We start from the raw sequence: 21,988 nt of genomic DNA on the forward strand, positions 1-21,988 counted from the left end.
TGAATTACTGTAATGTCTAAAAGAGTACCCTGGGAAAAACAAGAACAACATGGCTGTGCCCCTTGAGAAGCTGAACCAAGATCATCTCTTTTTTCCCATATTTTTTGTAATGAGGAACAGAAACATCCATTTGCAATGATGCAGATAGGAAACTTATATTGTTGTCACCTTTGTCTGTGATATGACCCAAGGGCCCTACGGTACCTGCCATGTTGCTTTAAACAGTCATAGAGGGTAGATAAAGATGAGAATGGCATATTCTTCCTTTCTCCAATCTCAAACAAGGGGGTGAAAAACAAAAGCAAAAAAACAAATACCTCCCTTCTCAAACAAACACACAGATAAAACAAGGTAAAGGTCGTTCCAATACAGACAACTGCTCGAGTTTATCAAATTACTTCTCAGTAAAAATTTACAAAATAACATCTCGAGGGTAGAATCGAAGAGCATTAGTTTAAAAGGCCTCTGGAGTAATAATCTGGTTCCGATGATACATCATGATCTTCCTCTCCACTGCAGAAGAAAAGGACTGATGAAGAGCCACCTTGATCCATTTCTTTTCCCAGCCGTAGCCTCCACTCCCTTGAACTAAAATGGATTGACTTCCTATCTTCCTTATCCAAAACTCCCGGGCCATATACCACACAAATAAAAGGAACCGGTTGCAATATGATAAACAGAAGATAGCTGATAGCAACATGATAACAACATGGTAACAAAACAATAGCAGCATGAAGACCAAAGTGGCTTAAAAGAAAAACAAGCATCCTGAAGAATGAGGCAGCTCTTACAGTCCATGAGCACACCACCCCAATTCCATCTCCCATATCCACCCCCTCATCTCCAAATCAAAGCAGCAAAATTTGCCAGACCAGGCTGCAAGATCTCCCGCCGAGACCTCGCCATCAGCGGCTCCACCCTACCCTTTCTCCTAGCCACCTACTTCTGGCCATCCCAAGCACAGGCCAACAGCGAGGAAACAAGCACTAGCATTAGCTCTCCAGAAGCTGATTCTGTGAAAAATGACTGCACCAACCAACCAACCACAAAGAGAGCATTCTTGGATGTCTCCATCGATGGAGAACCGGCGGGCCGGATCATCATTGGGCTATATGGTGACAGCACACCATTTGGATCCTCCAGGTTTACTTCTCTGGTCACTGGTGCTGCTGGAATTAGCTATCGGAGAAAGGAGTTTGTCAAGATCGTGCCCAATTACATCCAACATGGCGGGATCAGATCTTATGGTGTTGATGCCGAGCTCGCAAAGAGGACTGGAAGCGATCTAGCAGCAGACAGTTTGGTGTTGGAGTGGGAAGCAGCAAACAAGAAATGCCCCGGAACAAAGAATATAGCTGGTTCGCTAGGAATTGTGATCAGGGATCCTGCAAAACCGCCACCAAAGCTGAAAGTGGTGGCAAGAAAAGGGAAGCTGGAGATTGATGAGGAGGAGGTTGGAACAGATCCGAATGGGACCGAGTTCTTGATAGCCACCAAAGATTCACCGGAGCTAGATGCATCGACACTGGTGGTGGGGAAGGTGGTGGAGGGGATGGATGTAGTGGAGAGAATTTCAAAGGTCAAGACTGTTCAAGAGAACACAGGTTCCCCTTACTTCAGGTGATTGCTCTTCTAGAGCACCATTCCTTTGAGACTGTCTGAACTACTGTTTTTTTTTTTTACTGATATCCAAACCTGATGTTTCTTTTTATGGTGGGCAGGGTGGCAAAGTTGATAGGTGATAAAAGGGCAGTTGTCGCAGAGCGAGGCTTTTACCGCCCATATTCGAAGGTCATCATCACCAACTGTGGATTGATAGATTAGAGCACTGGACTGTTTCCTTTGTCGCACTTTCCATCCTCTCCTTTTTGCAGTAGGTGAGAGGAAGAAGAATACAAATTGCAGTATTTTCATTATGTACACTTCAAGCAAGAGCAATTTTACCCAGCAAGCCTGAGACCGGATAGAAACCCATCTAGCCATGATACTATCAAATCAAGAATTCCGTTAGCACCTTTGAGTCTAGGCAATAACAATGAATGAGCTCTGCCCGTTCTTGGATCGGGAGAAAAAAAAAAATCTTAGAAGATGCACCCAGATTGAATTCCAACTTGCTGTGTGTGCAATAGTAGATTTGGTCTTTTTCAATTTTTATTGTGGGCTTGCATTATCTTTGGTACCCTGTGAAGCCTATTATGCTTGGTATATTTGCTTCTTCTTTGATTTTTTGGGGTTGATAATATTAACAGCCTTTCAATGTAAACAATGGGATAATTAAACTTTTATCTCATTTGTCGGAACAAATAAAAGTCCCACTTGAGATAACAGTCATGAGACAGTAAGAATTTCAGACAATATACTGCAAAGTTATTGCCATTTACCAGTTTATTTTATATGGCGAGTTGATGAATTCTACAAATGAAAGGGATGAGATGATCTCCATCTGGACATGCTTTTCTCATCCTCAGGAGCAATAAAAAAACAGAAAGGACTAACCTGTGCTGTCTGACCAAATTCAGAAATTTTGTTACACACAAGTAGCTAAGTGTTGTTTCCTAGCTTCTGCTATAAGCAGATTGTTGGGCTAGTATTACAGATAATCTCCAAACTTAGTGATCATTTTGGGGTCATCAGAGTGGCCATGTTGGTTGGCAATAAAGGGTGCCTATCACAGAGAGAGGTCTCAATTCCCATTCACATAGGTGGTCATCACCAATTCTGGTAAAGGGAAACGACATAAACTCAAGGAAGCTAAACCTCATGCAGAACAGATGGCAAAGTGATGACGCACCAGTTTGGTAACTTGGTCTATGGGTCATCGATAAATATAAATAAATAAAACACCTCATGTCCTTTTAAAGGGATAGATAGGAAAAAAGTGCAGAAGGTTAATGCAATACAGGACAACAACATGGATTATTATTTAGTGTATGCTTTATAACTGACTGTTTTTCATAATCCATAGATGTTTCAAGTTTCCAGGCAGCAAAACTGACAGCTTAGTATATTCTTTAAAACTGACTGTTTTTCATAATCCATAGATTTTTCAAGTTTCCAGGTAGCAAAATTCTTTAGATTTCTTTTATAGTAAGAAATCTATAAGAAGGGAAAAACAATCTGATAACCATGTGAAGTCCTGAAGGTTTGCTTTCCACATGTACCCTACTATTTTTTATAGTTGTCAAGTTGAAAGATGGTATCTTAAAAAACTAGTGTCACAGAGCTCATTTTATAGACAATTCTGTTTGCCACTGCATTGCCTCTGCAAGCACGTCCAAATGACGCCATTCTGAGCCATAAATCATCTTCAATTGCATCTAAAAACCCTTGAAATGCTATTTAGGTAAGCCTTAGTTCCAAAATTTCCTCGTTAAAGTTAGGCTTACATCTCCTTACCATAATTGGAATATCATTTATTGATTAATAATCAAACCTTCGATACAGCTAAAGAGAGTAGTCCAAGTTGAGCACTCACCAAACTGCGATCCAATTGATCAGCAAGAAAAATTCTTTAAATGCTACAAAAATGCATTTTCCAAGTTCTGGCCACCATATAAGATTCACCAACATTTCATGAGATTAAACAAAAAGAGTCTAAAGCCAGCATAGATGTATAGGATCAATGTTCTCATCATTAGAAAGAGAACTTGGTCTATGGGGCTCATGTTCTGTTGTGGGACAGGGAGCCTTAAAACCGAAGGGACTTGATAACATATTCAAACCTTACTGACCCTAACAGCTTATCAACCCCTTCTATTCCACAATTTATTTCATACAGGACTAAACCTCCCATTTGATCCTCCGCATGTTCAGTGTCATGACTTGGATAAGTTTGATGTGTAAGGGAACACTATGGCAAAAAAAAAACCCAATGGTAGGTAAAAGTCACCTAACTCATTCGCATCATATTGCCAAATTTAGCCACAAAATAATGGGAATCTTGGCAGTGCTTGTGCAGTAAGCTCTCTTGTAGAATACATGTTTCAAGCTACAAGTCCTTTAGTCTTGAGACAGGGTTCCCCCTGAAGTCTCCGCATCCTATTCTTCCTCTAGCATTTGTTCTTATTGAATAAAGCCTTTTTTAAGTAGTTCTCTTTCCCCATTTCTTGACAACTTCTTTCTTGGGGAGGGGTGAGTGACAAGTAATCAATCATTTTGTTTTTCATTCTTCTCATTTCCTTTTAATAGGTTAGTTAAGATGAACAAACTAACATGCCATTAGAGAAGATGTTTCTTTCTTACTCTCTTTTTTCCATATCATTTCTGCCTTGTCTTAGAAATGACGGTAGGAGGCCTTGTTTTAGATTGATGCTTAAGCCACCGAGGAAATAGTAGGGTCAACAAGTTGTGTTTGGTTATGTAATGCAATAATGCATGCAAACATAAAACTAGACAATACCATGAACTAATCTTTCAGAGATATTTTAGTGGATACTAGTACATAAATTTAGACATTTGAAGAGACCGCAGAAATTTTTCTTACATAAATAACACAACAAAGTAAATGAGTCCATCAATGAACACAGTGTAAGACTATTACATGCACCTTCCTAATTCAGTCATAGAATAAACATAAACATTTTAATAGCAAATCCACAGCACCTATAAATTTATCATCACTATCTTTGACATTAGATATCAACTAAAGCAAATTCATGATGAATATGCCACAGGCTCATCTTATCATCTAAGATATAACAGAAAAAACATAAGGGACCAAAATAAAGAAAAAAATACCTAAAAGTAGCACCACTGAAGTCCTTTTCCGGCGTCTGAAGAGAGGAGAGGAGGGAGGAGGGAGGAGGAAAAAAGGTTCTTGCTTTCAGTCGCAAAACAGCTGTACAGTATAATTTCTATCACATGACAATATAACACTTCCAAATCCATTAACATCATCAAAAGTAGAAACAGTGAGCCCAATTCAAGATCTAACCAAGCTAAACTACACAGTTATAGACATTAAAAGCCTTCAAGTTTAGTAATTTTAGATCTCATTGCAAAATGTAAAATAAGCAAGCCTCAAGTGAACAAAATTAGCAGAAAACAACTATATAAAAAAAAAACACCTGATTACTTCTATGGCATCTGAAGAGGGAAATGAGAAGAAATGTTGTGAGAAAATGGGAAAGGATAAAAAGTTGCGCGCTTTCTTCCCCCCGGATAGCTAAACAAGAGAAATACTATCACTGAACTGTCGAATCCAGCCAAATCATAGAAAATAGAAACATTGACGCAATAATTCAAACTCTAATCGAACTAAACAGCAGAAATTTAAATCACGAGAGCTTGCGAAATGAGAACCTTGGAACCACAACGGGATTACCTTCTCGATAGCACTTAGGGCAGCACCGTGACCTCTGCTGCCGGCTCCGGTGATGGCGATATCTTAATCGAAGCCTGTTACCTGGTTTCGGCGAAGCCCGACTGGCAACGGCCGAACCCCCAAGCCCTCCCTCCGGTGGGCGGAGTTCCGATGAAGTCCCGAGGAAGTCTTGAATTCGGAGCTTACGGAAAGAGAAAATTATTCGTAGATCCCTACAAGTACCTTTCGATTACTGATAGGTCTCCAAAGCTACAAGCTTTTGACGAGGGGCCTGCACTTGTGTTGAGAAAAAATTAGATTTGTGTCCCTGAACGAATTTTTAATTTCGTGCGGGTTCCAAAGCATTTAACTCCTTCACATGAGTGTAAAAGTAAAAAAAAAATTAGGTCCCAAAATAAAATAAAGTTCCAGCTAAGGTAGCCTGTAAAATCCTTGGCAGTTAGCCAAATAATCTGGCCTCCAATCCTTTTGTAACTTTTAAGTTTCATGAAGACCACAAATAATTTGTATTCTTTTGTTTGTATAAAATATGAAATATAAAACTAGAGTGTAGTATACATGATGTACATACAAACCTTTCTATTGAAAAATTAAGAATCTTTAATTCCTTGTCATTATGTAAACTCAAATAATTTGTATTCTTCTCTTCATATAAAATGTGAACAGGAAATCTTAAATTCAGGTCTTTTACTGATCTTTTAACTACTTACAAAATGTTTGTAATCTATATATGAAACTAGACTGGTATATCTAATGTCCATAGTTTGGGAAACATTGTTAATATGTTGCATCTCACAGATGGGCATTGTAAAGAATAGATAGAGGTAGCAAAACTTATTTGAAGATTCATAGTTGAAACTTTGATTACTTTTTAGTACTTTACAAAGTTAATGTGGAGACAACAAACAATTTAGAGTGTCTATGTGATGTGTTAAAAGATACTATTTTGGATCCTTGACTAAATTTTTAAATATCCATGGCTCTTTAGACTCTATATAAAGAATATGAACCATCATATGAAGATTATCTATAATATAAAAGTCATTTGTTCCAATATATACATTGAGGATCTAGAATATCCATGTTACGAGTTCCATAAGCTCAGAATTTCCATATAAAAGGTGGAAAGCAAAGAATTATTCTATGTCTTAGTTTAAATTGCTAAGCCTGCCAAACTTCATAGCCATTCCTTTTTCATCATTTTCCTCACTCTTCTCTTTGAGTTGAGAGCCTAGACCTGTATAGTGCTTGAAATCAAACACCTCGTAGGGTCCTGGTGATGAATAAAACGGACGCCGAGCATGGGTCCATAGATGTCTTTTTCTAGAAGATCTATGGGCAAAATCTTTTGCTCCCTCTAGATTCAATCGAAAACTATATTTATCTCCTTGTGAAAGATTGGCTGATGATTTTTCATATGGTAATTTTCTTTAATTAATATATATTATCACATATGCACCTCATTAAGTATATTATACGTGAAACAAATTGTTAAAGATCTTGACATGAATCATAGTTTTATTTTGATTTTCAATGATAATTGAATGGTGCCTTTGTAATAAAACTTTTCTTCTTTTTTATTTTATATCAAACATGTATATATAACGCACTTATGGGGAAAAAAGAAATATATATTTTTTGATTGTATTATGTATGAAATTGCAAAAAATGAATTAAAATGTTATTGGAATGAATGACTTAGTTGGCTTGTGATTGGAGAGAAATGAATAAATCAAGGAAAAAGAATAGAGGGAGAGATGCTATACGCGATCTTGTTTATTTCTTCAAAAAAAAGAAAGGATTTTTTTGATTGGCCAAGTTTTTTTTTTTAATACTTGATAGAAGAAACACTGATAAATTTGGCACAAATGCAAGGAAGCATTCATCTAAATGTTTGGAAGGGAATGTGTCAACATTCTGACCTTTTATTTTTTAATATAGTATAAATATGTATGTACGGTATCATACTTGTAAGTAATTTTAGAGTGAATACAACAATAATCTATGCAGCATTACGTTCTTTCCCCACCAATATATCATAATATTGGAGATTTAGAGCTCTTGTATAAGAACAACTATTATGACAATGCCAATTTTTATATTAAACAAGATCAGAAGAGAAGGGGAATAAGTGTGCACATGTTTATATCCCCCCCTTACTCCCCTCCTCCCTTATTCTCTGTAAGGCTAAGATGTAGTTTTTTTTAGTAACAAAAAATAGACTTTTTTTTAACAACAACATGGTAAACATAAACAAAACATAAATAAATTATTTTTTCTCAATGGCATATGAACAATAGATGTTCCATTACAATACGCCAACACCTATTCAAGTATATCGGTTACAGTAGTAGGAAATAGAACAATCATTATCAATGACACAATAGGAAATAACATAGAACGATGAAATGCTAACATACAATTTCTTCAAATTAGTACTTAAGGGCCATAATTTTATGAACTTATTATTAGATAATCACAATAAAATTATAAAAACATTAATTCAAAAAATATAATTATTTTTTTTAATAATTTTTTTTAAAAACTAATATACAAAGAGCTTGTAAATGCCAAATATGAAAACTCCTACCATTGCTACATGATGATAATTATGGGAAAATAATGGCCAAATGCCAACAATTATACAAATCAGGAAAAAAATATCTTGAAAAAAAAATCAATGGAGGAAGTAGGCGCACATAGGACAAGAAGATGCTTACCTTGGAGTTGTTAGCTTCCACTCTGTGCCCTTCTCCATCACTACCGCAGCCCCCCACGGAGACCGCTCCACGCACGCAATCAGAGCGCGCAAACAGTACAACATTACTCAAATACCCTCGACCGCCTTCGAGTTTTACCGTTTCACCAAGATTAACGGTTCCATGTGAACCGCTGCACGGACTCCAGAAAACGGATCCAATGGACGAGATGGCTCGTTACACACGGTTTGGTAATAAGAATCGACATATTAGGACATTTTTGTCATTCGCGGACATACCAAACACTACATGTCCACATCCCGCTATGTCATTGTCGTCACATGAAATGACGAAAACACCATTCCTATATTTTTTTTACAATTCCCAGCAGGCACACTGATGAGTGATGGGAGTGACACACCCCAAGTAAGATGATTAAATCATTCCTTTTGTAACTTGTACGTCATTGTTGATGTTTGGGGAATACGCATTATTTTATAATCACAATGCATGCAGGTTTTCATGGAACAAACATCAGCATGCGCCTGAAGACATGAATAATACCTGCAAAAAATTAAAAAAGAGTTAGATGTTCTCAAGATAGAATCCAATATCGCATCGTTTGATTTATGCATGCCGGTTTTGTGCATCCTTACCCGAGCTATCTTTTATTTGGGTGAATTGCTAAGAGGCATCGGTATATTTAGTAAGCTTAGCATCGTTCATGTAGTGTTATTTTTTGCGTGTGTATAACATGAATTATAGCTTTTTTTTATGTTTTTAAAATTTAAACTATGAAAAATGCTACTTATTTTAACTAACCAATTAATGATAGGATAAAAAATGTCAATATTTGATAAAGAATTTGATGCATTATTTCTTTAGCAAGATTTACCTAAATAAATAACTGGATATATCATAATATTATTCTTATTTTTGCATATATATATATATATATATATATAGACAAATGTTTAATCAGAGTTATCTTTATCTTTTTTTTGTACTTCGACTATAATTTAAGAAATTAATTAGTTTTAAAATATTTTTTATTATTCGTGCTGCATTTTGATGGGGTAGTAATATGGCATTATATTTATACTAAATACAGATATTTTATATTAGATAATTTATCTTACTATGTAATGCTAGCTAAGAAAATAATGAGTTGTCGGGTCTTCGTAATTATATCACAATGAACTCAAACTTTTGATTTTTTTTATATGCAAACCAGCCTAGATGGATTAACTAAATCTTATATAAAAAATTTATATAATGGAGCATTTTAGAAAGAATATGTAGATGGATTATCCCTTTTGGAGCAAATCCTTTTTTTATAATTTTTTATTTGCTTCAACTCATAATTACGCCATATACATTGTACCGACCGTAATCCCAAAGAAGATGGGCTTACCGGTCCCAGTCCATGTTAACTTATCCTGCACCGCTGGAACAGCACAAGGCGAGAATTCAAAATCGTCCCAAGGGGTAGTTTCGTCCATAGGAAAGAACGGAAGTGCTCGGGCCATTAAAATAGAAGGGATCGCGGAAAAAGGCAGAGGCGTAAAAGGCTGCGGTCTCGCAAAAGCAAGAGAACTTCTCGGGCTCTCATCATTCGCCCGTTTCTCTCTCTCTTTCTCTTCTCTCTCCCCGCTCTCGAAACTAGGGTTTCCTCTTGTCCCCCGCTCTAGATCCCGTTCTCCCCTCTCTCTAGGGTTCCAATCCTCCCCGATTTAGGTTTTCCTGCCTACGGAAGCCCCGATTAGGGTTTTAAAGAACCTTTTTTGCTCCAATTCCCGATCTTGGCGGGTCCTGAGAGAAGAAATTGCTTCCCTTTAACCGTTCGGAAGGGTAGGATTTGCTCTTTGTGGTTCTTGGCTTCGGTTTCGGGGTAGCTAGGGTTTCTGGCTCTGAATTCGGGGCCGGAGTCCCGCTCTAGGGTTTTGGATTCAGGTTTATTGATGAAGGATTGGGGGTACTAATGTTCACGCCGCAGAAGAAAGGGTGGGCTGCCGGGTGGTCGCTCTCGACGAGGGTCGGGGATGGGCCGGACGGCGGGTCGGCGCCGGTGAACGCCAGGAGTGCTGGTGGGGTATCTTTTGGGAAGGGGAAGGGGAAGAGCGTGGCGGCGGAGGCGCTCCCGCCGCCGCCGCAGGCTTCGCTGGGAGAGAATGGCAGTGATGTGGCTGGAGGTGCTGGAGATGTGGAGGTCTGGCGGAGGTTCCGGGAGGCGGGGTTGCTGGACGAGTCCGTGCTACAGAGGAAGGAAAAAGAGGCTCTTGTTCAGAGGATATCGGAGATCGAGACAGAGGTTAGTGATATCAGAAATACATGTTGTTGGTTGTTGAGGTTTTCTTGGTTTTTATTCTCCAATTTAATTCCCTAGGTGAACGTATTGTACTTTTATCTTAACAAGTTGCAACACGCCAGAGGACAATTGTATTAGTTCTCTTAGGAGTCTTTTCTAATAATTGAATGATTGATTACATATGTAAAATCATTGTCGAGGATGAATTGTGTGCAAAGTCAGAGGCACCTGGAAACCTTAAACTTTTGACACCTTAGTTTAAAGTACAACCTAAAGATTGGCTTTACAGTATTAAGGAATTATTGAAATACTGTGACATGCTAAAGGTTCTTGTTCTATTCAAATGTTGGATATTTCTCTTGCTAAAGGTACATTAATAATCTTGGGAGTTAGGGAGATGAGATTGTAGTAATTGTCCTAAACTTTGTATGAAGGATACCTTCAAAGAACTTGCAACTGATGTAGATACCAGTTTAGATTAGGTACTTATCATCATCACCATTGTAACTCAATATCTTTGTTGATCATGAGTGTAATTTAGCTTGCTCTGGAAATATCATAATGCTATTTCTATTTCTTCACTAACATGGTCTGTCCCAATCACAGTGAGGATAAAGTTTTGCTCTCTGGAGTTTTTCTTGTTTTCTTTGGACTGTGATGTCCTTGACGAAATGATCCGAGAAAAAGCAAGAGAAAAAAATAGTTCAACAAACTTAATATAGTTTAAACCTTGTCCAAGCTTAACTGGGGCCTTTCTTGACCTTCAGCATGTTGTTTGTATGGGATGCCTTAAGTATGCTACATGCTTGGTCTGCTTTGTTGGACTTGCAGGTCATTGCTGTTTCTGGTGTGCGGTATATGTCTATTATTCAACCTATACACGAGAAAGCTATCTTATGTACCAGAAAAAAGATATGATGTTAGAAAAATGTTAGGATCGAGGGGGGAAATCCATCTATTTATACTAATATCTTCAGTTTTATCACCGCCAGCTTTACATTGGTAACTTTGTCATAACTTTTCTCATTCACATATAACACTAGAAAAGGTGAAAAACTTTTTTTGGTCCCAGCGTCTAAACATTTCGTACTATCAATTGATTTCTGTGGGAAGGTGTATGTTTGCCCCAGGTATACAAAGATTGTAGTTGCATCCCCGCTTAGCCAGCCAATCCTTCATCTTATTTGCTGATCTATACTCATATTGAAATGAGCATTCTTGATCTCTAAGCTTTTGTTTTTGCTCCATGATTGGTTTTGATACATCAAAGATTTTGGAAGTTATCATCTATTATCAAAGATTTCTGCTTATCAGGTTTATATGTTTAAGATCTAAATTATCTGTCAGCTTCATTTCTTCCAACAAAGTCATCGCCTTAACAAAGTTGTTGCCTCATTCTTGAGGACATCATCTGCTTCTTTCATGCCATTTCATGCCTATAGATACAACTCCTCTTATTTTTCTGAATGCCTTCCCTGGTCCAGCTTTCCTCTCGCTAGCAAGTAGGCATTATTGGTGCTTAGCTTAAGGTAATCATGTTCAGAGGCTTTTGGCTTAAGCTTGTGCTTTTGATTCTTAATATTATGTATAATTTAGTTCCTAATTTCATGAACTAAGTTCCTTTTCATCTGGTGAGCAGAGAGGCATTATGGTTCATATGGTTGTGAGCCAGAAGGCATACTTTCTCGAGAATTCTTTTTTGTTGGTCAGTTCAGTTATCCGATAACTAATCAGTCAAGCTTCCCCGCATTGCATTTGAAGAATATTTGTTGACTAGAAACGATATAGCATAACATTACTTACTATTTTGAGATTAGCCCATTAAAAAATAATTTGGGAATGCAGACCGTATTTCCTAGAGCTGTCAATTTTTCCACAGGTGCTCACACCTGCTGTTTATATATGCTACACGTGTGAAGAACAAACATTCGTAAGGCTATTGTTTATTTGACACATAGAAATATGTGTGCACTACGTGCTCGTATCCAAGTCATGTAACATAGTACTAGACAAGTTTTAATTAGAAAATTACCGAGGTTGCGGAAAAGCTTAGGTGGGGCTAGGAGGCGGACATGGCCTAGGCAAGTGCCTAGGTGCCTAGTTGGCTGCTTAGAGAGGAAAGGCCTCAAGGCTTCAATTAACGTGTGCTGCATATATACCACATATACATCCTTTTTTCGTACTCAAAAAAGTTCAAATAGGTGGCTGCAGCATCTGGAAGAAGCTGCTGTGCAGACTGCTGGCTGCAGGGCCATAACCATCAGGCCAACACCTGGCCAAGAAGAAGAATAAGAGTAGGAGGAGAAAAGGCTCAGGCTGGAAGCCAGCAGCAAGGAGGAAGAGGAAGCTGGCCATCCCCATCAGAGTGCTATAAGCAAGAGCAGAAAAAAGAAGAGAAAAGAAAAAAAACAAAGGAAAATCACTTTGTTCGGTAACAGTAGCAGAAGAAGAAGAAAAAGAAAGAAAACTGGCTCTGGAACTTAAGAGGAGGAGGAGGAGGACGAGGAAGCAGCAGCAGCAGCCAACCATGCCCAGGCAGCAGCTCCAGTGCATCAAGCAAGGAAAAAAGGGGAAAAAACAGAGAATATGTTACATATTCACCAGGGCACAGAAGTCACAAGAAGAAGTGGATAGGAACTGGAAATTCTGCTGTCGCTATATACGGAACTCCACTCCATATTGAAGATCTTGCACACTCCAAAGTTCACTTGATATTCTTTCTATTTGGTTAGTGATATGTGATCGGTGTTTGTATGCAGAGCCAAGACAGAGACTAACGAATCTCACAATCCCCTTTGCTGATCTGAATTCTAAAACTAATTGTAGTTCCAGGCTAGTTAATCAAAAAATAACTCTTACTTTGCTAATAAAAAATACAAAGATATGAGAAATTTTTTCAATCCTACTCCTGTCGAACCAAATGCGTAACCTGTAGTGAATTTCAAATTCTGAACCAAAGCTGAATCAAGTGAAGAAGCAAATTTGTAGGGCAAAGCAATCCCTAAAATTTAGGGCCTTTGAGGAGAGTAATGGAAATTTTGCTTTATTCTTCCTGATCATTGAATTTTATGCTGTCTATGTTAGGAGGTGTGGTGTGTGATCATTTGGAATTTCTTGTTTCATAGATATCGCAGAGCGAGATACAAATGTATTATAAATCAAGAAAATGCAAAAAAAAAGTACGACATAATTTAGATACTTTCATAATGTATAATAAATCTAGACTGATTAAAATTTCCCCCTTTCATGGGCACCTTTTTCATGGATGCTGCAAATTATGGTATTCCTTCTATCACTAGAATATGTGACGATCAACATTATATTGATTGTTATTGCTTATCTTCTTCCTTTTAATGGCAATCATTTCCATCTGCCACTTGTACATCTTTAACATCATACATGTTGTCTATTTATTTTGCCTACCACATTTTTTTTCATTATCTGATTTCTTCTTTTTCCAAGATTGTTGCAATATACTTGTTTAGAAGTGTTTCCATTGTCATGTCTATGTGCTTGAAACTAGGTAGTGTGATGATTTGTTTGTTTATATTGTACTTTTTGTATATTTGTGCTTTGCTGATGTTATACTGATTTTTTGATGCTAACATATTTTCTGTCTCATTTAAGCATCCTGTGCCATTGACTTCGGGATCAGTGCTTATGATGTCTACGTCCAGGAAAATTTTGGTTCATTGAGGAGTTGTTTCACTGTTCCTGAACTTATGCCATTACTCCATCCTTTCACATGCTTCTTAACTTTTTATTCATTTCAGACAACTTTTTAATCAGTGTCTTTGTTCTAATAATCAGTAGTTGGGCTATGATTTTCATTGACATTTTTAATTCCTTCCATTTTGTTTCTGTTTGGCGTAACAGTTTTGTTAACCTTATTTTTTTATGAACAGCTTCATGAATATCAATATAATATGGGACTTCTGCTGATTGAGAAAAAGGAATGGACTTCTAAATATGAAGAATTCAGGCAAGGCCTTGCAGAAGCAGAGGAGATCCTAAAGCGGGAACAGGCTGCACATGCAATTGCTATATCAGAATATGAAAAGCAGAAGGAAAACCTGCAGAAGGCCTTGGGAGTTGAGAAGCAGTGTGTTGCAGATGTATGTGAGCAGTTATTTATTTTTTCACTAGTAGTCTATATTGGTATAAATAATTCTAAAGTGAATTATTCAGCCATTTAGCTCAAAGTGAATCCTAGCTGTGTCCTTGCGTTATTGTGTTTTGGGATATTGTAGTATTCTATTTTCAATTTTATAGTCATAATTGTTATCTTCATATAGAGTTCTCTTTCTATGCTTGACAACATAAAATGTCTTGAAATCAGTATGCTAATCTGTGTTTATCTGTAGAAAGAAGTGAATGTGACAATGAAGCTGGCCTTTCTTTTTCTTAGTTATTATGCAATTTTTGGATTTGACTTTGCATGGCGCAGTTTTAATGCTTTCTAAAGTTTATTGAGTTGATACATGCATGCATATGTGTGTGTGTGTGCATATATAAAAATAAGTACATTCATATATCTGTGTGCACACACACATATATACACATACAAATATACATGTATGTGTAGATACTATAACATCTTTTGAGGAGCATTTAATGGTATAAATTTTGATGCTGGATTTCTTTGATCATTATTAATTTCCTTCTGTTTGGTGTTGATGCCAGATGTATTATCTTCTGTTGTTGTTGTTTTTGTTGTTGCCATATTAAATTTTTCCATCAAATAATTATAATTTTTAGTGTTCTTTTTTTCATGCTTTATCTAATTCTTCATGGAATGGTGATGTATATGCAGCTTGAGAAGGCTTTGCGTGAGATGCGTGGTGAAATTGCAGAAGTTAAATATACTTCGGATAAGAAGTTGGCTGAAGCTCATGCTCTGGAAGCCAGTCTTGAAGAAAAATATTTGGAGATTGAAGGAAAGCTGCATTCTGCAGATGCCAAGCTTGCAGAGGCGAGTCGAAAGAGTTCAGAGGTAGATAGAAAATTAGATGATGCGGAGGCTCGTGAGCGTAAACTTCAGAAAGAATATCTGTCTTTAAATACCGAGTATGCCTTCTTCTTCTTCTCTCTCTCTGTGTTATTTGCATGTTCTGTTCATGATCTTTCTATATATGATATATTTTGGCGGCTATATCTTTTGGTTACATATTAATTACTTCTTTTTCTTGGTGGTGATTCTAATTGTGTTTTATGATATTCAGAAGAAAAACATATAAGAAGGATCTTGATGAACAAAGACAACACTTGAGAGAGTGGGAAAAGAATCTGCAGGAGAGTCAAAAGAGGCTTCTTGAGGGGCAGCGTTCAATCAATGATAGAGAGGAAAGGGCAAATGAAACTGATCGAGTTCTTAAAAAGAAAGAAGAAGAGCTTGAAGAGGCACGGAAAATGATTGAGGTTACTAAGAATTCACTGAAGGAGAAAGAAGATGACATTAGAAATAGACAAAATGCTTTAGCTTTTAAAGAGAAGGTTGGTTTCTTTCAAACTGGTTATATTTCGATTTCTTTTGCATTAATAATGCATCTTCATGTGGTTCTTTTGTATTTACTTTTGCATTTTTGATTTCAGGAAGCAAGCATTAACATTGAGAATCTGGAGAAGAAGGAAAAAGAGTTACTTGCTATAGAAGAAAAGCTGAATGCCAGAGAAAAAGTAAGTGTCTATCTTCAAACGCCTAGACTTTCTAATAGTTGAACTTTCTGACGACCTGACAGACTGTTGAGTTCTGTATGTTAGTTCTCATAGTATTGAATATTGGGATATGAATTTTTTAATATTTTTTCTTAAGGAAGATATGAATGTAGGTATACAAGAAAACATGGGAGAAAACAAGAATGCAAATGGGGATTTGTGTGACAGGGTTCATATGAATCTGAAGTCAGATGGTTCAAAATAAGTTTGATAACACTTGGTGAAAAATTTGGCTGTATGGTTGCACTAACTTTATTATTGTTAGTGCAATTTGTATCAAACCTTTAATTCTTTTTACTGGTCTTTAAATCTTGGAATGCAGAGTATGAAAGCTAAAAGGTCAAAAAGAAAAGAGAGATCTGCTCAATTTTGGACCTCCTGGCCACCATTTCCTCTGAATTTCATACTTCCCTTTGTTATGCATTTTGAGGAATATTCAGTCATTTGAATTTGTTTGATTTTGGGCCTTAAGTTTTTTGATCCTATGCTGTGCCATGATTGTATGTAATTGTGATCTTCCTATTTATTGTACTTGATAAATCTGACTGTCGCTTTTATCCTATTGAAGGTGGAGATACAAAAGCTCCTTGATGATCACAATGAGACTTTAAATTTCAAGAAAAAGGAGTTTGAGTTGGACTTGGAGCAGAGGAGAAAGTCTTTTGACGAAGAGCTGAAATGGAAACTGGATGCAGTTGACAAGAAGAAAACTGAAATTGACTGTAAAGAGGAACAAGTTACTAAAAGAGAACAGGAGGTGGAGAAAAAAATGCAGAGCTTGAAGCAGAAGGAGAAAGACTTAGACACAAAATCAAAGGCTTTGAAGAAGTGGGAGGAATCTATTAAAATTGGTGAGAAGAAGTTGGAGGAAGAAAAGCGGCAGCTAGGCAGAGAGATGCAGGATCTGGTTGGGTCTAGAAATGAACTAGAGAATTTGAAGGCTACAGTAGAAGAGGCAAAGCAGCAGATGATCAGGGAGGAGGAAAATCTTAAACTTACCAAAGAAGAGAGGGAACAGCATCTCCTGTTGCAATCAAAGCTGAAGCAAGAGATTGAGGATTGCAGAATAATAAAAGAGTCACTTCTTAAGGAACAAGAGGATTTGAGAGGACTGAGGGAGAATTTTGAGAGAGAGTGGGATGTATTGGATGAGAAGAAAGTTGAGTTGGAAGCAGAGGTAAAGAAAGTCAATTATGAAAGGGAAAAGTTTGAGAAATGGCGACTCAATGAGGAGGAAAGGTTGAATAATGAGGTACTGGCAGCAAAAGCTGATATTCAGAGGGAGTTGGAAGAACTTAGACTGAAGAAAGAAACTTTTGAGAGCACAATGGAGCTTGAAAAGTCAAATGCTTTTGAGGAGCTCAAGAGAGGTCATGCTGATATTGCTCGGGAGCTTGAGCTTCGTAAGCATGAGCTTGAGATGGATATGCAGAAAAAGCAGGAGGATATGGAGAAGCAGCTGCAGGAGAAGGAGAATCAGTTTAATAGGTGGAGAGATAGAGAACTAAACCAAATTAATTCTGTAAAAAATCTAAATGAGTCTAAAATTCAGAAGATGAAGATGGAACAAGATCAACTAGAGAGGGAAAAAGAAGAGCTCTCTAAACACTCAAAAAAACTGGAATCTGACCAACTTGAGATTCAAAATGACATTGAAACTCTACGGATGCTTAGCAGGAATCTGAAGGATCAAAGAGAACATTTTATCAAGGAAAAAGAACGATTCCTTGCTTTTGCTGAGCAGTATAAGGTTTGCAAAAACTGTGGGGTTACAATGAGTGATTTAGAGCTTCTCCAAATGGGGACTGATGATGCAGGAGATATTCAGTTGCCGTCTTTGGCTTTGGAAGAGCATCTGAAAGGTAAGAATGCTGAAATATCTCCTCCAGGTACAGGCCTTCGTTCTGTCATTTCGGGTGGTCGTATGTCGTGGCTGCAAAAGTGTTCGAGACTGTTTAACTTCTCCCCAGGAAAGCAAGCAGAGAAACTGTCTGAATGCCAGGCAGAGAAGTCTCTCTCATTTGGTGCAAGACTTGATGGAGAAGCTTCAGAAGGCGAAGCGAATTATGAACCTGGACCATCCTATGGAGTTGGTAATGATTTTATTGATGCCCAGGGGGTGCAATCGGATAGTGGAGTCAGGGGAAATGAAGAATCTGAAAGATTAGTTGAAGTTGGTGATGGTCCAGAGCCATCTTTTGGAATAGCGGATAATTCCACTGATATCCAGGTGGAAGGTGAGCAGATCACTGCCCCTGTTGATGAACGGAATGAAAGGGAGGAATCTTCTATGCCTACTGAAAATGATTTGCAGCCCGAACCATCAAAACAGCGACGGCGCCTTCCTGGCAGGAAAGGTAGGCCTAAAGCTATCAGAAGAACGCGCTCTGTTAAAGCTGTTGTTGAAGATGCCAAAGCTATACTTGGGGAAACCTCTGAAGAGAAGAATGATGGACCACCAAATGGTGTAACAAAGGATTCTCTAAATATCCAAGAGGAAAGCCAAGGCGATTCTGTTCATGCTGATACGGGGGCAACAAGTTCCAGACAGAAGAGACGTCTTGCTCACGCATCTGGGATGACAACTGGGGAACCGGACGCAGAGGATAGTGAAACACGTTCAGAGAGCATTTCACTTGGCGGACGTCGAAAAAGGCGTCATATCTCAGCTCCTGGAACACAGGCTCCTGGAGAGAAGCGCTACAATTTCCGGCGCTCTACAATGTAAGCTACATCTTTATACATTTTTTATGCTGTTACAAGTTGTACATGATCATTTGCTAAGAATACTTTCATGATTTGATGGCATTTCTTATCTGGGAACTAACTTTAAGTGCGAGCTATTATTTTGAAGTTTTAAAAATCTTGGTCAGATTCATAGGGGGGCATTAACAAGCTGAGCTGAATCAAGCATTGCTGGTTCGGTTGGCCTCAAATCTCAGAAGGCTTAGCTTGGTTCTTCCTTTAGTTTGAGCTCAGCTCAGCTTGGTAAACTGAAGCAATAATAATTATAGATGTGTATAAATGAAGACTTATTATATATTAATTTCACTTGTTAAATATCTATATAAAACATTACCTCTATAGAGCTGAGTGTACCTATCATCTCAGGGTCAGTTTTCTCGTTGATTTTCTGCCAAGGTTTGGCTCATGAAAGCAATGTTATGTGTATAGATTTATCTGACTTGTTACATATGTTTGTGTAGTTGATATTGCCAGAACCAGGCTGACCCTATGATAGCTAGGCTTAGGCTCATTTTGACATCTGAGCCTGATTCATTGCTCGATCTCTTTTCTCAGCCAAGTTTGCTCTTGAATCCCCCTCAACTAATTTCCTATTGGTGCATCCCGTCCTTGAATCTGAAGTTTGTGCTTGTGCATTCCACGTTATAGTTCTGCTTTTTATTTATGAGCATTTTATTTTGCTGAATTACATAACAAGCGACTTATACAAGGAAATTTGTATCTAACTGTTGTGCCAGTGCGGGCAATGTTGCAGCAGCCCAAACAATGCCTGATCAGACTAAACAGCATAAGACAAGAAGCCTTCAACAGTCAACTGAAAATGAGGTTTTGAAGGGTGGCAGTGATGGAGAAGGAACTTCTAAACGTGCGCCTGCTGTTGAACCTTCATCTGGTATTGTTGGTGAGAACAAGAAAACATCATGTATGTTGCAGAGAACAACAGGGGGATGTGTAGAGGAAGTTCAAGAGAACTCTCAGAAGCTTGCCCAGGTGAGGTTCTTTATTTTTTTCTTGCTCGAACTTCTGTGTTGCATTAGCATGGTTACCACTTCGGCATTGATAGGAATGCTTTGCATCTTATCACTTGCTATTTATTCATTGGCTTCGTCACTAATTCTTCAAACAGATGGGAGCTTTGAATAATTGCATTATTCCATGATGGCATTCCCCCAGTGAAGTCTTTTTGACAGTTACAATGGTTGAATGGCTGTTATTTGCCTCACTGTGGTTTCAAATTTTTTAGTATTAAAATAATGACCGCTAAAATGCCATTATAATGGAAAATTATTGGACAATGATGAAAGAATGAGGTCATTATTTTCCAAATTACTTTCACCTAATAAACAATTATGTTTTTTCAGGTGCTACAAACTCTTTTGGAGGGAAGGGAAAATTGGTTAAGAAACTTTGATTTTTGTAAATTGTTCTTTTGTTTAGAGCAACAATACAAATGGAATAAGATATGTTATAGCTGACTGTTGTACGGCTAAAAAACCTATTATATCTGCCATTGTTTTTTTCTCCGTTATTGTATGTATAATGTGACAGTGGGGGCTCGAAACTGTTATAACTATTTATGACATATAAAAGCCGTTGCTTTAAATCTTGAGTAGATGAGGAATTGTCAATGTAAAATTGTTATCTTTTTTTTTTTCTGAGGAGTACAAGCATTTAGCTGTGGACTTTCAGGTGTACTGGTTGAAATATCTACTATATATAGCCATAACGATGAAGGCTCTGCAGCATAGTCAACACATCTTGCAGGAGCCTGTGCTCCCCCCTCCCCCTTCCTCTTTTTTCACAGGACTTTTTTTTTTATTTCTCCTTGTCTCTTGTCTCCAACTTTCTGCCCCTTTTTCTCTTGCTTGCCTTGAAAAAAGACACGTGGGTAGCACTTGCTAAATACTCATCAATTGTTATGACATAGGTGTCCCATAAGTGATTTAATTCTGCATGTCCGCGGCATTCCTGAACATTTTGGAAGGAAGAACTCTCTGTTTGATCTTGTTTAGGTGTGCATGCGCACTCAGAAATATTGTATTATTCTCACTGTAACAGTTCCATGGGTCATGTCTGGTGCAAAGATTTTGAGAAGTGCCTATGATTTTCTAATTTATTTCCTGACTTCTGAGACATTGGACTGGCTATATTACTATTTTATTTTTTTTAACTTTGTTTCAAGTTAATGTGTGTAAGATGCCTTTTGACCTCAGTTATTATTCCTGTCTTATTGACAGATGGAGGAAACCCATGCTAATGAGGAGAGTGACGACGACATTATTGTGAAGTCAATGGAGTGCAGCGAGCAAAGTGGGGAAGATGGAGTTGTGGTAGATGGGGCAGCAAGAGCGAGTGAACCAGCTACTCCTGATGGTGAATGTGGGAGTGAAGAAGATTATGATGAGGATGAAGAGGACTCAGAGAAGCACAATGCATCGATAGGGAAGAAGCTGTGGACTTTCTTCACAACATGACAATGTCCCGAGTATAGGGGGGCACAGTTTTCTTTTCGACTCAGATTCTTAAGCTCTGGAAGGCTTGCTATTAAGTTGCCAACCTTGTATTTCGTTGTGCGAACTGTTATTTTGATGTTTGAGGGATTGGTGTTAGTCATTGAGTTTGATGTATTGTTAGTGCTCACTTCTGTATTGTTAGTACTCACTGCTCTTTCTTTTATGTTTCTTGTAGTAAAATTATCTGATGCTCCATAGCAACTGACACTAGTGTATCAATGACAGTGCAGCAAATTCATGACTCCAGGTTCTGGATACTCTGTTGTGGCCACAGATCCTTTTTATGGTGTCTCGGCCATTGTGATTGTTGTCTTTGCTCTTTGTTTGGATTCCTCGTAGCCAGAGAGTGTTCAATTTGCTGCAGAGTGTTCAATTTGCCCATGGCTCCCATCCCTCGGATTCCTGTCTCGTGTTTTTCTCTGTGCCGTGGGATTTGCTAATTATATTGTTTGTGGCCGGTTGTTATTTTGTGGCCAATTGGATTAAGTTCCCCTTAAATTGCATGGTTCCATCATGATGTTAACCCGATTGATTAGGACTGCTGTTCCAACTGCTGCTGAAGATGAGACTGGTAGCACTCGTTTTCTTTTCGGGATCAATCAAATCAATGGCTCGGTGCCATGCATTATCTGGTGGGATGTCTTCGAAGAGCGTGGAATGTCGCTGGCCTAGAGATTTGATATCG

General features: G+C 37.9%; 2 protein-coding genes and 1 long non-coding RNA gene across 3 annotated transcripts; 2 read left to right on the forward strand and 1 right to left on the reverse strand.

The window, feature by feature from the left end:
* Positions 1–325: 325 nt before the first annotated feature.
* LOC113462400 (uncharacterized) lies at positions 326–5,464 on the reverse strand. The gene is made up of 2 exons (XR_003384662.4): positions 5,324–5,464; positions 326–5,164 (listed from the first exon to the last, which is right to left on the reverse strand). It is a non-coding gene; the product is annotated as an uncharacterized LOC113462400 (long non-coding RNA).
* LOC103701950 (Cyclophilin-like peptidyl-prolyl cis-trans isomerase family protein) lies at positions 776–2,376 on the forward strand. Its single transcript, XM_008784182.6, has 2 exons — positions 776–1,620; positions 1,722–2,376. The coding sequence occupies exons 1-2, from the start codon at positions 776–778 to the stop codon at positions 1,822–1,824; spliced, it is 948 nt and encodes a 315-aa protein (XP_008782404.1). The 3' UTR covers positions 1,825–2,376.
* A 4,060-nt stretch (positions 5,465–9,524) lies between the features above and the next one.
* LOC103701951 (nuclear matrix constituent protein 1-like) lies at positions 9,525–21,560 on the forward strand. The gene is made up of 8 exons (XM_008784184.6): positions 9,525–10,333; positions 14,236–14,445; positions 15,144–15,397; positions 15,553–15,823; positions 15,923–16,006; positions 16,614–18,769; positions 19,528–19,780; positions 21,028–21,560. Exons 1-8 carry the CDS (start codon positions 10,004–10,006, stop codon positions 21,262–21,264), a joined length of 3,795 nt encoding a protein of 1,264 aa, XP_008782406.5. The 5' UTR covers positions 9,525–10,003; the 3' UTR covers positions 21,265–21,560.
* Positions 21,561–21,988: the final 428 nt, after the last annotated feature.

This window comes from Phoenix dactylifera, chromosome 7 (genome assembly GCF_051530095.1).
Source record: "Phoenix dactylifera cultivar Ajwa chromosome 7, Ajwa_hap1_PhDact_Kaust_v1.1, whole genome shotgun sequence".
NCBI classification, from domain to species: domain Eukaryota; kingdom Viridiplantae; phylum Streptophyta; class Magnoliopsida; order Arecales; family Arecaceae; genus Phoenix; species Phoenix dactylifera.

Excerpts from the sequence above, each read along its gene's own strand:
- LOC103701950 (XM_008784182.6), top strand. The coding sequence starts at position 776 with ATGAGGCAGCTCTTACAGTCCATGAGCACACCACCCCAATTCCATCTC. Across the intron at positions 1,621-1,721 it reads ACAGGTTCCCCTTACTTCAG|GGTGGCAAAGTTGATAGGTG; the intron begins GTGATTGCTCTT and ends TATGGTGGGCAG.
- LOC103701951 (XM_008784184.6), top strand. The coding sequence starts at position 10,004 with ATGTTCACGCCGCAGAAGAAAGGGTGGGCTGCCGGGTGGTCGCTCTCG. Across the intron at positions 10,334-14,235 it reads TATCGGAGATCGAGACAGAG|CTTCATGAATATCAATATAA; the intron begins GTTAGTGATATC and ends TTTTATGAACAG. Across the intron at positions 16,007-16,613 it reads AGCTGAATGCCAGAGAAAAA|GTGGAGATACAAAAGCTCCT; the intron begins GTAAGTGTCTAT and ends ATCCTATTGAAG.